Here is a 15,498-nt window from a genome sequence, read left to right as displayed (position 1 = left end):
CCTGAAGGTAGCAGAAAGGTGCCATCTTGAAAGCAGAGAGCATCCCTCACCAGACAACTGAATCTGCTAGCACCTTGACTGTGGACTTCCCAGTATCCAGAATTGTGCGCCTGTTATACATTTCTGTTCTTTATAAATTACGCATTCTGTGGTATTTTGATATAGCAGCACAAACCAGACTAAGACAATTGGAACAACGAAGACATCTCTTGTTTACTCTACCTGAATCTTTCTGTCGTCTGAGAGGAGATCAGAGACCAATGGCGGTTCAGATTCTGCATCCTTTTGATTTCCTTATCATTCAAGGGTAACCTATATCCAAGCTCATTTAGACGGTCTAAATCTGGAGCCATGCTGCTGAATTTTAACATCAGTCCCTAGAAGCAGGATTTAAAAGTAGGCTTAGCACCATGGTCAAAAAAGGAAAAGCTTTTTCAAAGTGCACAGTGAATTTCTGATTTCAGGAAGAAGCTGGTCTTTGGTCTAGTGGCCTCTGCATTTCGAGGCCACATACTTACGATATCTACAGGTACAAAGAGCGAAAAGGCAAATCTCCTATTCAGTCTGAACTACTGCTGCTGCTATTGCTACTGAAGCTACTCATTATCCTTTATTGACTATTTACATGCATTATATTTTTCCTTGACACGTTACATTATTTACTTGTATGGATTATACACACAAGCGTATTATTTAGTTGATTTACATATATTACTCGATTTTTATTATGTATATTTACATGTATTATATTATATATACTATTTACTTGATTTATTTACTCATATGTAATTACATTACATACGTTATATTACTTATTTGGTTTATTTACTCATGTGTAATTCTTGATAGGACTGACAAAGGATGAAAATTATGCTGATAAATAAAAGGCCTTACTTCTTACCATTTATGTTTAATTTGTTCATGCTAATATCCTCCTTTATTATTCACAACAAATAAAAGTTATAACAGTGATAGCTAACATTTATTGAGCATTTACTATGAATCAAGCATTGTTAAGAGCTTTGCAAGCAATAACTCATTTTACCCACAAAACAATCACATAAGTCATGCTGCTCTTCCCTCTTCACAAGGGAGGAAAGGGAGGCACAGAAACTAAGTAAATTTCTCCAGGCCACCCAGCTAGTACATGGAAGAACAGGGTAAACAAACCTTGTTGGGTTCCTGCCAAAGGAAATACAATTTCACTTGAGCTCTGACGTGACCACACTTTGCCTTAAGAGTAGTTTTAGGTCCCTCACGCCCCACCCCAGAACTGGTGAGGGTGAGGCTCAACCAAAACAGCAATCTATTCTTTCAGATCTCTCCCCTCCCTTCAAACACAGGACCAAGTTATTGGTTCTGGTTTTCTCATGGGCATTCTTATCTCCATCTAGGAAATTGATTACAGGAAGGAGAAAATGTGAGGCCATCTTTGGCTATGTGTGTGTCTTCTCTTTGCATGCTCTGCAAAAGATCATGCTTTCTGAAGAAAGAATAAATCTCAAGTATTGAAACTAAAATATAACTAAAAATGGCATATTGTCCATGGGTAGACATCAGCAATGAACAAAATTGACATGACACAGTCCTTCCCCTCATGGCACTTTCAGGGAGTAAGATACCATTCCAGTAGTCACAAGTGTGACAACAGTCCCCTACTCACAGGAATGTAATTAAATGACACGATAGAAGAAAAACCATAGAGTGCTCTGAAAATGTGTCACTGGGGAGCCTGGCCCTGGACAGACAGTGGAGACTTTCCTAAGAGAGTGACATTGAACAAAATGACCAGGACTTTACTTTTTTAAATGAGGAATAAGCTGATGAGGACAAGAAAAAAATCCAGAGAGAGAAAATGTCTCATGTACAGACATTGGGAAGCACGGTGGCACCCGAGTGGCTGGAGGGGGAGATGGGCAGCGGTGCAACAGAATGAGATCCTCAGGAAAGGTAAGGACAGCATGCTGCCCTGATAAGCCACATGGTCTTTTCCCTAAGAGCAGCAGGAACCCTTGAAGATTTTAACCAAGGGAATAATATGATAAAATGTTCACGTCTGTTGTATTATTTTTCTTACTTTATTGAACATTTAAAATCATTCACAACTGGCCGGTGTGGTGGTTTATGCCTGTAATCCCAGCACTTTGGGAGGCCAAGGCAGGTGGATCACAAGGTCAGGAGTTCGAGATCAGCTTGGCCAATATAGTGAAACCTCATCTCTACTGAAAACACAAAAATTAGCTGGGCGTGGTGGTGGGCGCCTGTAGTCCCAGCTACTCGGGAGGCAGAGGCAGGAGAATTGCTTCAAACTGGGAGGCAGAGGTTGCAGTGAGATGAGATCATGTCACTGCACTCCAGCCTGGGCAACAGAGCAAGACTCTGTCTCAAAAAAAAAAAAAAAACATTCACAATTAAGTAAAACCCTTTGTTTTTTATTTTTAAAAATTATTAAATTACTTTTGATGAACAAATTATAATCATATATATTTATGGAGTATATGATGTTTTCATATAATGTAGAATGATTAAATCAAGCTAATTAAGTAAAACTCTAAAAAAAAGAAAGAAATCATTCTGACAGCCGGGGGAGGGGAGGTTGGGTGGGTTGATATGGATGTGTGGGAGGCCACTGTAGTGTCCCAGAGAGATAGGAGTAGCTTGAGCTAGGAGTAGATGTTAGAAACAGAGATGAGAGGTTCAAAAGTTAATAGGGAGGTGATGGACTGGTCACAGGAACATGGTGAGGGACCAGCAGTGGAAAGAAGGAGGAGTGAGGTGGTTTCCAGGAGTGAGCTGGGAAATCAGCCTGTGAACACAGCCAGCACACAGTCCACTGTTTGCCAGAGAAAGTCTCACTGGGAGCTCACTCGAAAGAAAGAGTGGATCTACATCAGTTTTGAGTTTCTCTTAAATTTTGAAAATAGGGCTGGGTGTGGTTGCTCATGCCTATAATCCCAGTATTTTGGGAGGCCAAGGCAGGTAAATCACCTGAGGTCAGGTGATCAGTTCAAGACCAGCCTGGCCAACATGGTGAAAACTCATCTCTCCTAAAAATACAAAAATTAGCCAGGCATGGTGGCATGCATCTATAATCCCAGGTACTTGGGAAGCTGAGGCAGGAGAATCGCTTGAACCCAGAAAGCGGAGGTTGCAGTGAGCCAAGATTGCGTCACTGCACTCCAGCCTGGGAAACAGAATGAGACTCCATCTCAAAAAAAAAAAAAGAGATTTTGAAGACAGATGGTAAAAAATCTGGGACTGAGATTTAAATACACTTACCTTAAGTTCTTCCATCCTTTCCTGGATGGTAGAGAGGTCAGATGAGTGGCTAGGGTCCTGCCCTTGTAGTATTTCTTCAGCTTCCACTATCCAGGCCTCCAAAGCTTCTAAACTCTTGGCAAAGGTTTCATAATCAAGAACTCCAGCCTTTTTTTTTTTCACAAAAGAAATTAAGAAATTGGTATTTTAGTTAAAAAAAAAATCAATATTTGAATAAAGTCTACTAAAAGGGCAAGTGAATGTTAAAATTATTTTTCATATTCTTGTATCAAATTGCCATTTTCAAGACATCATTCCTAAAAATAATGCCTGTAATCCCAGGCTTTAACAATTTAAATCTTCTTTATGTAATTTTTCTAAAAACTAGAATTATTTCTATGCACCATTAGTCAATAACAAGTAAAATTATCCTTTAAATATATGATCAAACAATGGATCTAAAAAAATCTTCTGATTCTTGTCAAAGTCTAAGTTATAAAAACATGAATATTCATATTAAAGTTGCTTAGTGCTTATTAGTCTAACAGACCACAGAGGTAGGCATTGGTTCAGGGGCTTGCATCTTAAATTGATTTTAAAATTACTTTGTAGAGAACAGTGTAAAACTTCCACCTTCATCACCCCATCAGAATAAGCTTGTTTACTTATTATTTTAGTCTTGAATGAGGCATTGCTGCAACGACAAGGAATTCTTTTCCTGTGTTTGCACCCAGATATTAGAGAACACCCAATTTATAGAAGATACTGAATAGGAGCTCTGTACCTGTAACGAGGTCTGTTGTTTGCAGAGAGCCTGCTCTAGGGCACACAAGTGTTGACTCAAAGAGAGTTGGTCCGATTGAATGGCTGATGCCGCTGAAGCATCCACTTGCTGCTTGAGTTGCTCTCCCAGCTCATGCAGAACGAAGAGGGAATCTTTAACTGTGCCTAGTCCTTTGAGGAGGTCCTATAAAAGGTGAAAATAAGCCCACTGTGAAGCACATTTACACTCCTTATCATAAACAGCAGTCGACAAAGGGCTACACATCTAGAAATACACAATTCCTGCTGATCAAATTATTATGCTACATAACGTTCACCTGCGGAAAAATGATCAAGTATTGAATCCAATTTTTAAAAAGGCTATATATGCATATTAATATTTCAAATATATATTATATACATATAACATATAGCTATATATATGATTAGTCTTCTGTTAGTAAAAGCTATGTAGGCTCATTATAGGACCTTGGGGAAATGCAGAAAAACATGCATAAACAAGTAAAAAAAAACACGATCCAAGAGTAAAGCCAATAACTGGAAATATTTTGGCACTTTTTTTCCTACCTCTTTATGTAATTTATATCAAATTGAAAACAAAATGTTTTATTTTTCCTTTTTCTATTATTATTATGCACACCAGGAATTTGTCAGTGGTATCTTCCATATGTGTGGTCACATTATTGCAACTACAACAACCTCCTATCTCAGTAGGATACAGAACCCAGTGATGATTTTGGGGAGCAGGGGGTAAGAGTAGTCTGTATTCCCATTCTTTTCCAAGGCATCTCTTAGCCTCCACTTTGTGGAACCCTCTTACAGGTTAAAAAACACAAGCCATTGGAAATTCCCTATTTCTGCTTTCTATCCTATCATTAAAAGATAACAGGTGACTGCTTCTTCTACCTGTTGCTGGTGCCCACCCAGTCCTGCTACACCTCGACAAAGACTTCTGTGAGAGAAAGGAAAACATAGGGCTCCTAAGCTTGATACAGATAACAGACAAGGTGTATTTCAGTTCGGGAGTATTGAAAATGACAACTCTTGTATATATAAATTATGTGGATGAAAAAAGCACCATATTATCTTTATTTTAAAATATCCATCTCAGTCAGGCACAGTGGCTCATGCCTGTAATCCCAGCACTTTGGGAGGTGGATCATGAGGTCAGGAGTTCGAGATCAGCCTGACCAATATGGTGAAATCCCATCTCTGCTAAAAATAAAAAATTAACCAGGCATGGTGGCAGGTGCCTCTAATCCCAGCTACCCAGGAGGCTGAGGCCTGAGAATCACTTGAATGCAGGAGGTGGGGGTTGCAGTGAGCCAAGATCACCCCATTGCACTCCAGCCTGGGCAACAGGGCCAGACTCTTGTCTCAACAACAACAACAACAAAAAGCAACAAAAAATCCATCTCTAGCTTTAAAGTGATTGTTCAGGTTGAAGGTATTAGAATAGATCAAACTTTTATTTACAAAGTTTTTGTAAGCTTGCCTAATTCTAATCAACTGATTTGGAAAAGTTTATAAAAAGATCCTTATAACAAGCTCATAAAAATAAAGACAAATAAGGACAAATAGTAAGAGCCATCTAATGGTTGAAACAAGAGAAGAGCTGTTTCTTAAACCCTTGAGTAGGTTATTGGCAGCTATAGTGAAAAACAGAATTATTAAAAAGGTATAAAAAGAAGTATACCAGTAAATCAGCAGAGAAAGACTTCTTTCTTCCATTAATATCTTAGATAAAACTATCGTGCAGATGCTTACATAGGAGATAATGAATGTAAATGGACAACACATAGAACATTATTCCCCATATGATTATGTCTTAAATTGACCATCCCCTAGAACTTTCACAATGCCTAAATTCCACTAGGAGAAATGGGAAAACTACTCATTTTAAAAAATGAACAATGGGAAGAAACCTCTTAATCTGATGCATGTGCACCTGTGTTCTGAAAATCAGGCAGGCTCTTTGATGCCAAGGCAATTATTTTTGGATGACTGTCTCACATAGAGAGACATACCAAAGCTTACACAGACCAAAAGCTAAACTTTGGCAGTCTAAGAAGGGCACGTCGGGAAAACGAGATAGCTCCTGAACGTACGTTGCAATCTTGAATCCATGTAGCAACCTCATCATCGGCGATGTCCTTGTTCGTGGCTGCCTTCAAGAGCTCATTGGTTCTGTCCTCCTGCTGCTGAACCGTTGAAGAGCACTGTTTGGAGTAGTCCTTGTATCTTTGCCAAAGCTGAAGTAGGGCCTTGCTGGAGTATAGCTGCTCAGCAATCTCCTCCAGCAAGTTATTCCATCTGGAGATAATAACCAACACTCATAAGCAGATGACCACCTCTCACCAAATGTTGATATTTACTATTTTATTTTTCATGATCCTAGTTCATGTGAACATAGACGTATTCATTTCTAGTTATCATAATAAAAATGAATGTTTCATAGTCACAGTTTCAAGGTAGGTAATGAGGATGATGGCAATCTCTGGGTTTGCCATCAAAGGACAGGATGGAAAGCAGAAACAGGAATGATCACAAATAGTTCTATTATAATGACACATGCACATGTATGTTCATGGTAGCACTGTTTACTTGGAACCAACCCAAATGCCAGTCAATGGTAGACTGGTTAAAGAAAATGTGGCACATATACATCATGGAATACTATGCAGCCATAAAAAAGGATGAGTTCATGTCCTTTGCAGGGATGTGGATGAACCTGGAAACTCATAAATGGGAGTTGAACAATGAGAACACATGGACACAGGGAGGGGAACATCACACACTGGGGTCTGTTTTTGGGTGAGGGGGCTAAAGGAGTGATAGGAGGGGGTGGGGAGGTTGGGGAGGGATAACATTAGGAGAAATGCCTAATGTAGGTGAAGAGGGGATGGAGGCAGCAAACCACCATGGCATGTGTATACCTATGTAACAGTCCTGAAAGATCTGCACATGTACCCCAGAACTTAAAGTATATAAAAAATTGTATTTTGAAACTACTTACAAAAAAAAAAAAAAGAACAGCAGTTCTAATTCTTTCTAAATCTCTTGACTACATTTATTTATCCTTAAATTCATGTTGTGAACATAAACTTTAAAGGAATAGAACCTATGTAGCTCAAATTCAAAATGTCACTAAGTTTTATTTATATCACTATTAATAAGAAGGCTGTGATATAAATAGTTGGGTGAAGTTAACACACACCATACCTCATGGTGACTTCTTTCAGTGTATTGGTAAGAGTTTCCGTCACAGGTGGCTGACACTCTTTTAATAGTTGGTTGGTGATAGAGCCGAATTTCTGTAAGCTCGTCTCCTGTTTCTCTAGATCATCTTGAAGATTCTGCCCAAAAAGAGACCCACAAAAGACAAAGACATGAGAGATCTGATTGTAATAAGCAAGTTTAAAATGAATGTGTATATGATTTCCTAAATATGTACATATATATATATATATATATATATATATATATACACACACACACACACACACACAGACCAGGCATGACTTAGCACCAGTGCTTTACAGCTTTCTTTAAATCATCATTTATTCTCTTTTTTAGGATTTTGTTATTTTGGCTATCAGAAGAGGTTCTTAGCAATGAAGCCTTCTTCTACTGGCATTTGGATTCTGCTGGAAAAGCTCGCGTAGGGTGCCCTTGTCCATCATCTGGTAGGAAGCCACAGCAATGGCGTATGTAATGCGCTATCTGCCAAACTGTGGATCTCTTTGATACTCTGATATTCAAAGCCAAAGCCAGATCTATTTTATTACATACCTAGTATGTGATACTAGGTATGTAATAGCCTAGTATGTAATACTAGTATGTAATACCCTAGCATGTAACACCTAGTATGAAATAAAATAGAGTGCTTCTACCACAAACTCCCAATGATGAAGACTCTAACAAGGCACAGTTTTGCCAAGTTTTATCTCTGAGTGCTCTTCCTTGTCTAGAATTAGTTTTAATTAAAAACAAAAGATTTTTAATGGACAAATAATAATTGTATGTACTTGTAGGGTATGATGTAATGTTTTGATATATGTTTACATTGTGAAATGAATTAAGTTAATTAACATATCATTACCTCACATACTTATCCATTTTTGTCTAGCAAAGTTGAACTCATAGAAGTAGAGAGTAGAATGGTAGTTTTCAGAGCATGAGATAAGGGATTAGATGGGGAAAAGAAAGACGTTGATCAAAAGGTACACAGTTTCAGTTAGACAGGGGGGATAAGCTTTAGTGATCCACTGTGCAGAATGGAGACTATAATTAATAATAATGCATTGAATACATTGTATATGTCAAGACTGCTTAAAGTAAAGAATATCTATCAGACAGGTTTGGCATCTTCTATCAAGCCTATCTAAATAGTCTTCTACCAAGGACCAGTAAGGGAACTGAAAGAAAGTTGTTTCCTTGGAAATAGTGCTGAGGTAATAGACTCAGTTCTTCATAAAACTCCACAGATGAAGTAGGCTACAAAAATTGAGTACTATTTAACACCAATATCTGATACCTTCAAATGAAAATAATCAAGGAAAAGATTCTTAATCCTTTCAGGTCTTAAGACAGCTTTTGCAAGTATTAAATATAACACATGTTAAATTAAAAAGCACTTCTAATCTCCTCAAAGTTGTAAGGGGGGCTTTTAAATTTACTATCCTCAAAAGAAGTTTTAGTCATCCTTAGTATCTGTAACAATTCAAGAGTTAAGGAATTATATAGAGAAATTGTGTCCTTCCTCTTTCTCACCCCCCTGTAAAAAAGATATTTCCTTAAGAAAGTCAGCCAGGCACGTTGGCTCATGCCTGTGCTTTGAGAGGCCGAGGTGGGTGGATCATGAGGTCAGGAGTTCAAGACCCACGTGGCCAAGATGGTGAAACCCCATCTCTGCTAAAAATACAAAAATTAGCCGGGCATGGTGGCACACACCTGTAATCCCAGCTACTAGGGAGGCTGAGGCAGAGAATCATTTAAATACGAGAGGTAGAGGTTGCAGTGAGTCAAGATCTCGCCATTACACTCTAGCCTGGGTGACAGAGTGAGACTCTGTCTGAAAAATGAATGAATGAATAAATGAACGAATGAATGAAAGTCTGTGTCTGTGGTCAGCAACACAGAAGCTTTGATTGGCCGGCCAGGGAGGTGGACTAGATATTAGCAGGGCACATGCTGGTCTCTTGTTGGCCTCTCGTCCCTTAGGGGCCTGCCCTGCCCATCCCATAGTCTGTGTTCTTTAGCCAAGAAGAAAGAGCAGTGACAGGTGAGGGTGGCCCAGTGCACAGAGGAGTGGGGACAGCAGCAATTTGAGGGCCGTGACCTGAGACAGGAGAGGGTGCTATGGGATATCATTCTAGATGAACACAATGACAAACGACCCACAGGAAACCAAGCAGTAAGTGCTACAATGGAAGATTCTGTGGACACACTGGATAGGCCACTGATAGTATACTGAATGGAAGCAACTGAATGGTCTGAACATTTACCACTTTTTCCACTTTTCTCTTTGTTTTCATTTGAACATACCTTAGAACATGTTTGGAGATGCAGGACAAGAGGAAAACAAAAGGCAGTGACAATGAATCAAAGAGGTTGAGTTGGGTATAAAATCATTGCATAAAATACATTGTGATTATTTTTTACAACAAAATCTTGAAAACCATTCAGTTATATACCAGCTAATCCAGAATTTGGCACACACAGGCAAGTTTGCTAAAGTTACAATAATGCAGATAAAATTAATTTTAAAGATCTTAAAAAATAATTAAATGTAAACAACATATGGCAATGTTTCGGGATGCTGTTTCCATTCGCTCATTTTTCAGTTTTCTCAAATTACAAAGAAGATTAAGGATGTGTTAAATTATTTCCTCACCTGAAGATTGTCTACCTGAACTTGCACAGCTTCTAAGGAGCCAGTGAGCAGACGGAATCGGGAAAGAGAATATCTGGCCTCCATGAGGTAACTGTTTATTTCGTCAAAAGCTGCTTTGTGATTGCTCCATTGGTCAAGCACTGATTTCAACAGTATCTGTAATTGTCCAACCTTTTGGAAAGACAAACATTGCTTATAATTTCATAATATCTAGAATGATGGAATATATATTCAATTGATGGGAAAATATTACCATCTAAGAACTTCATCACGGTTTCAGGTACCATAAACAAACTAAAACTAAATAAAAAAGATTTAAAATGTAAAATATCAACTTCGAAATTTATGCCTTTCACTACTCAGTTCTAAGTGGAAACACTTAAAAGGGTAACTGATATATATATACATTTTTTTTAAGTCACAAGAGGTTGATACTTTTAATAAAACAGCTTAAGAATTGTATTAAATGAGTGTTTCATATGCATTAACTCATTTAATCCTCATAAGGAACTTATGAGATAGGTATAATCATTATCCCCATTTTATAGATGAGGAAACTGAGACACTAAGAGGTAATGAAAATTACCCAAGATTATACTGTTAGAACGTGAGAGATCTCAATTTGATTCCAGGTAATCAGGTCCTAGAAACTGAAATTTATCTATATCTATATCAACACCCATATCTATCTCACACGTGTGTGCATATGCGTGCATGCACGCGCACACACACACACACACACACTCTGAGATAATTATCTTAATACAAAACATCTAAGATAGAGATAAATAAATATGAGGAAAAACTATCAGAAAAGTGTTTAGTTTGGTCTGTATCACTTAGATACAGATATCCACTTTGCATATCTTTCCCCAGGCAGGAGACAGATGTTTGAGAATTATCTAACACCATGGGAATGGATGAGATTATTAAGAGAGTAATGTTTAAAATAAAAGCTTATTCTAGAAAACACCAGAAACTAGGCTTAAAAAAATAAAAAGAGGTTAATGAAGTGGGCTTAAAAGTACAAAGTGGCGAGGTGTGGTGGCTCATGTCTGTAATCCCAGCACTTTGGGAGGCTGAGGCAGGTGGATCACCTGAGGTCGGGAGTTCGACACCAGCCTGGCCAACATGGGGAAATCCTAACTCTACTAAAAATACAAAATTAGCTGGGCATGGTGGTGCATGCCTGTAGTCCCAGCTACTCAGGAGGCTGAGGCAGGAGAATCACTTGAATCCAGGAGGCAGAGGTTGTGGAGAGCCGAGATCATGCCATTGCACTCCAGCCTGAGCAACAAGAGTAAAACTCCAACTCAAAAAAAAAAAAAAAAAAAGGTACAAAGACATAATGTATAGATTCAATTTACTCCATTACTTTAGGAAAACCAAAACCCAGAGTTTGGACAGTGCTGGCAAACAGAGTCTTGGAGCTGGCTCTCCACGAGCAATATTACCATGTGATCTAAATTCGCCCAGGTTTGGCTCAGTTCTCCCAGTGTGCTCAAGACAACGCCGGAGACGTCTTCTTTCTTGTTCTGAATCAAAGCAAGTCCATTCTGCTCAATTTTCTCTACTTCTTTTTCTTTTGCTTTAATCAAATCTTCCAGATCCTGAAAGATTTAAAAAATAGTCACTTTAAATTGTTCTATTATGAAACTCTGGGGTGCACTGAAATTGAGCCATTACAGTTTCATGTCCTAAAAATCTTTTACTGATCCAAAAAGCTTATCTCTTATAGAAGAGGTACTCTACGGAAGTATTTCTTTCTATTCCCAAACACAAAAAAAAAAAAAAAAAAAAGTCATCTTTTTACACATAGCAAATTAGTCTAACTTTAAAAAGTACAATTTGATAATCTACCAGGTAAGGAAGTGGTACTATGTAATTTTCTCAAGAGGTTGTGAGGAAAGAAATATATGTCAGAAACTGTAATATTATTTATATTATTAAGTTCATATATGTTAGTATTCAAAAAGTTACACTGAAGAAATGTGACAGGATGGTAGTCTGGGCCCTAGTATTTGAGATTTAGTCACATTTCTACTACCATAAAGCTGTGTCACTTTGGGTAGGTGAGAAATTTCTCCTGGGTCTCAGTTTCTTCAGATAGGAAATCAGCAGACTGATTTCAAATGGGAAAAGTTCATCTCTGTGGCCTTCTCTCTCTAAAATACTCTGAATTCTATGTAATTCTGAAAGGTATGGGGCTTCTTTGATGAATCAAATCCTCATTTTCTTTGGGATATGCATTCATCATATCAGTATAAAATGTTCAAGAATGAAAAGCAAAATGAAAGAAATATCTGGAGCTCATACTGAACCTGTATCATAACCTATTTTAATGCCATCCAAAAATTTGAGAAGCCCAGTGTAGCAGCCTGAGACTGCTATCAACATCTTACAAATAAATAAACTGAAGATCAAGTCATCCAACCCGTCTTGGGTCAAATAGCTGGTAAGGGCCAGAGTGTGGATTAGAACCCAGTCTTTTGAGCCTATGGACTCCCAGCCTGATGCCGGAAGGGAGTCAGTTGAACCTCAAGCTGTGGAGGGAATTTAAATCCCATATTTGAGTGACATGACAAGCCAGGCATTAAGGCATGGTTACAGTCCCATATTCAGAACAATACTCTCAGAACTAAAAATAGATTTGCAGTTCTTGGAGATTAGAATGGAGTAAATTCCAAAATACTTTAACTCTGGCCAATATATCAATTGTATAAAAAGTATTTTCATCCTTCTCATGATCCAAACATGGGTATTAAGATTAGAATTCCGTAGTGCTGCTGATAAGGTGTTAATGAGGAGTCCAGTCTGTGCTATATTAATATCAAATGTCATGCCTCTTTTAAAATTATTTTGCCTCTTTTATTTCTGTTTTTATTGTGGTTCAACCTGCTAATCTGTCTCTACCTCATTTTGAAAATAGAAATAATGAGACATTTTCTGCTTACTCCAAAGGGATAAAATTAGATAGATAGATAGATAGATAGATAGATAGATAGATAGATATAAAATATATTTTAAGCTGTCAAAAACTAGCTAAATGTAAGATATTATTTTATTTGGCCATTTGGGAATGTGCCATGCTTCAGTACAAATTTATTTATTTTTCTCTATTGAATTCTCACGAAGCTATTTTTATCTTGGTGAATTAGTTAAACTCATGCATTTGGCAGCTTAAAGAGATCATTTTTGTTTCTGATATTCTTCTCTTATTTCCACTCTGTAATTTTGTCAATATTTTGACAGCTTTGATAATTACCAGAGAATAAATATAGTGATTACTGAGGTTATAGCTCCTTTGTGTTGTATAGAAAATATAATTAATTTACTATTTAGGATTTTCTTTCTATTTCTGTAAAGAGATTAAAAGACCAGAAACATTCTTTCCAATATGTTTTAAATATGATTCTAAAATTCAACCACTAGAAATTAAGTTTATCCTCATTTTTCTACGTGAGCTTTTTCTCAGTGAGCAATATTAAACGAATGTTCCATTGCTTACACACTACTTCAAACATGTCCTCCACATGTAGCTTGGCATAAGAGCAAAATCCAGGAGGGAAACAGGGCTGCAATATATGCTTTGTAAAAAAAAAAAAAAAAAGGTATGTTTTCCTTGCTTAATTAAAAGATGATTCTGTTTGTGATCAAAAAGGGGAAAGATCAAACCTACCATTTTTAAAAATAATAAAACATTCTTAACTTGAATTAATTCATAAATATCAGTTTTATGTAGGTTTAAATTAATAAATCACATCTGAAAGACTGGGAAAATACTCAAGATTTTAAGACAAAATAAAGCTGGAATCCTGTCACCAATTTAAGTATACTGGCTTGAATTTCACACTTTGGTCCAAAAAAGCAATTTATCAAAAATGAGAATTGTATCAAGACTTGTAGTATAGCCAAATAGACCCTGCCAGTTAGGCCATTGTGATTTACATGTGATGTCCCAAAATAATTATATGGGCTACTTTCATTTTGTCTTTTGTTTCAAAGAAATGGCTTTTCATTTGAAATCATGAATTGGCATCAATACAAAGTTCCTTAAACCACACTTTAAGCTTTCCCTCCTGATACTGTCTGACCTGACTCTCCGAAAGACTAAAGCTTAGGTCCTACAGGCAGCAAACTGTGGTCAAGCTGCTGCTGTATTTTCAGATGGTAAGGGATTTCCCTGTTAAATAGAAGACAAGAACGGGAAAAGAAACAAAATAGAAAATGGCAGAAAAAGCTATGTTAAACAGAAAATACTAAGAAAGAGAAAAAGATACTAAGAGAGAAAAAGCAAAGTATGGAAGAAAAGAAGCGGGGAAAAAAAAAAGAAAATGCAAATGATATTAATATAGTATTTTAGTCTTTCCACAGTAAAGGTTATCACAGCCATGCAACCAGAAGGCACTCACTTTGCTAACTGTAATACGCAGAATGACCTTTCAAAATCAATGGATATATTTCAACTTAGGAACTCAGCAAAAGGTATGACATTTTGTCCTCAAAAATAAAAAGCTGAAACTCTGGCTTACTTGTAGATTTTAGAATTTATGGCCTAAATTAGAAATTCTACTGGCCTCTGGAAAATTGGAAACACAATCAGACTAGCTGATGCTTCTTCATCTTCAATCTTCAAGCACCCATTTTCTGACGTGAGGTGTTTTCTTTTAAATTAAAAATTTTAAAAATTATTATTATTTTAAGGTATTTCTCTATATGATGTTTTTCTTTTAACAATTTTATGCAGTCTCAAAATTGTAATCCATTAGGTGGGGAGCCAGCACTGATCTTCCCTTTCAGAACCGAAAAGTTTTGATTAAGTGCTTAAATATATCCCTCTTTATATGTGTTCCAAACAGAAAATATGCTGATTGGAAGAGGGATCATTACCAAAGTCCTTTCTTTCTGAAACCCAGAATAGAAAAACAAGATTTGCAGAGAGAAGCTTTTCTGTAGAATTACTTCGCTGTTGAGTTTTCAATTGTTTTTAGGAAACACAGTAAGAGAACTGTCATCATCTGTAACATTGTAAGAATTCATGAATTATTTTCAAAAACCTTATTACAGCATTAACTGCAATAGCTCATTTTTCTTTTGGGTATACAAGAAGACCTATGGAAAGACTGTGTGTCCCTGAGTCACTGGAAAACATTTGGAATGTTACTGCTTCACCTGAACCTTCAATCCTTGTCCCTCACAGTAGAGCAAGCACACTCTGTGTACTTCCCCATGTGACAAAATAGGAAGTAAACGGATACTTCCTATTAATTAATAATAGGGTATTGATTAATAATAATTAATAGGAAGTCTGTTGTGAAGTGCTTGCTCAGAGGAGGTGAATGGGAATCCAACCAAGCCTCTAGTGCTAACTTCCATTTATAGGAAATATAGAGGAGAGATGAACAAATTAAACAACATTATAAGGACATTCATAAGTCAATCCTGACCATGACACCCATCAGCAGCTTCTGTGACAGGTTAACGGTCTTAACAAAATATTCAAAAGACTTCAGAGATCTAACAAGCAAATATATCATATGGATATTGTTTGCATCCTAATT

At 37.1% G+C, this 15,498-nt stretch overlaps 1 protein-coding gene across 19 annotated transcripts in view; it reads right to left on the bottom strand.

Annotated features, from left to right (window-relative positions):
• Positions 1-15,498, bottom strand: part of SYNE1 (spectrin repeat containing nuclear envelope protein 1) — a 411,505-nt gene that overhangs the window by 92,841 nt on the left and 303,166 nt on the right. For all 19 annotated transcript variants that reach the window (XM_032258772.1, XM_032258777.1, XM_032258767.1 and 16 more), the window contains 7 exons: positions 11,392-11,547; positions 9,938-10,108; positions 7,264-7,397; positions 6,150-6,354; positions 4,043-4,225; positions 3,280-3,426; positions 223-377 (listed from right to left, as the gene is read on the bottom strand). In XM_032258772.1, coding sequence (XP_032114663.1) covers positions 223-377; positions 3,280-3,426; positions 4,043-4,225; positions 6,150-6,354; positions 7,264-7,397; positions 9,938-10,108; positions 11,392-11,547 — 1,151 coding nt within the window. The remainder of the gene's footprint in view (positions 1-222; positions 378-3,279; positions 3,427-4,042; positions 4,226-6,149; positions 6,355-7,263; positions 7,398-9,937; positions 10,109-11,391; positions 11,548-15,498) is intronic.

Source organism: Sapajus apella, unplaced genomic scaffold (assembly GCF_009761245.1).
Source record: "Sapajus apella isolate SASKATOON/1434 unplaced genomic scaffold, GSC_monkey_1.0 scaffold105, whole genome shotgun sequence".
Lineage (NCBI taxonomy): Eukaryota > Metazoa > Chordata > Mammalia > Primates > Cebidae > Sapajus > Sapajus apella.
Note: the sequence above shows the minus strand (reverse complement) of the source record. Positions and strands in the feature narration are given on the sequence as shown.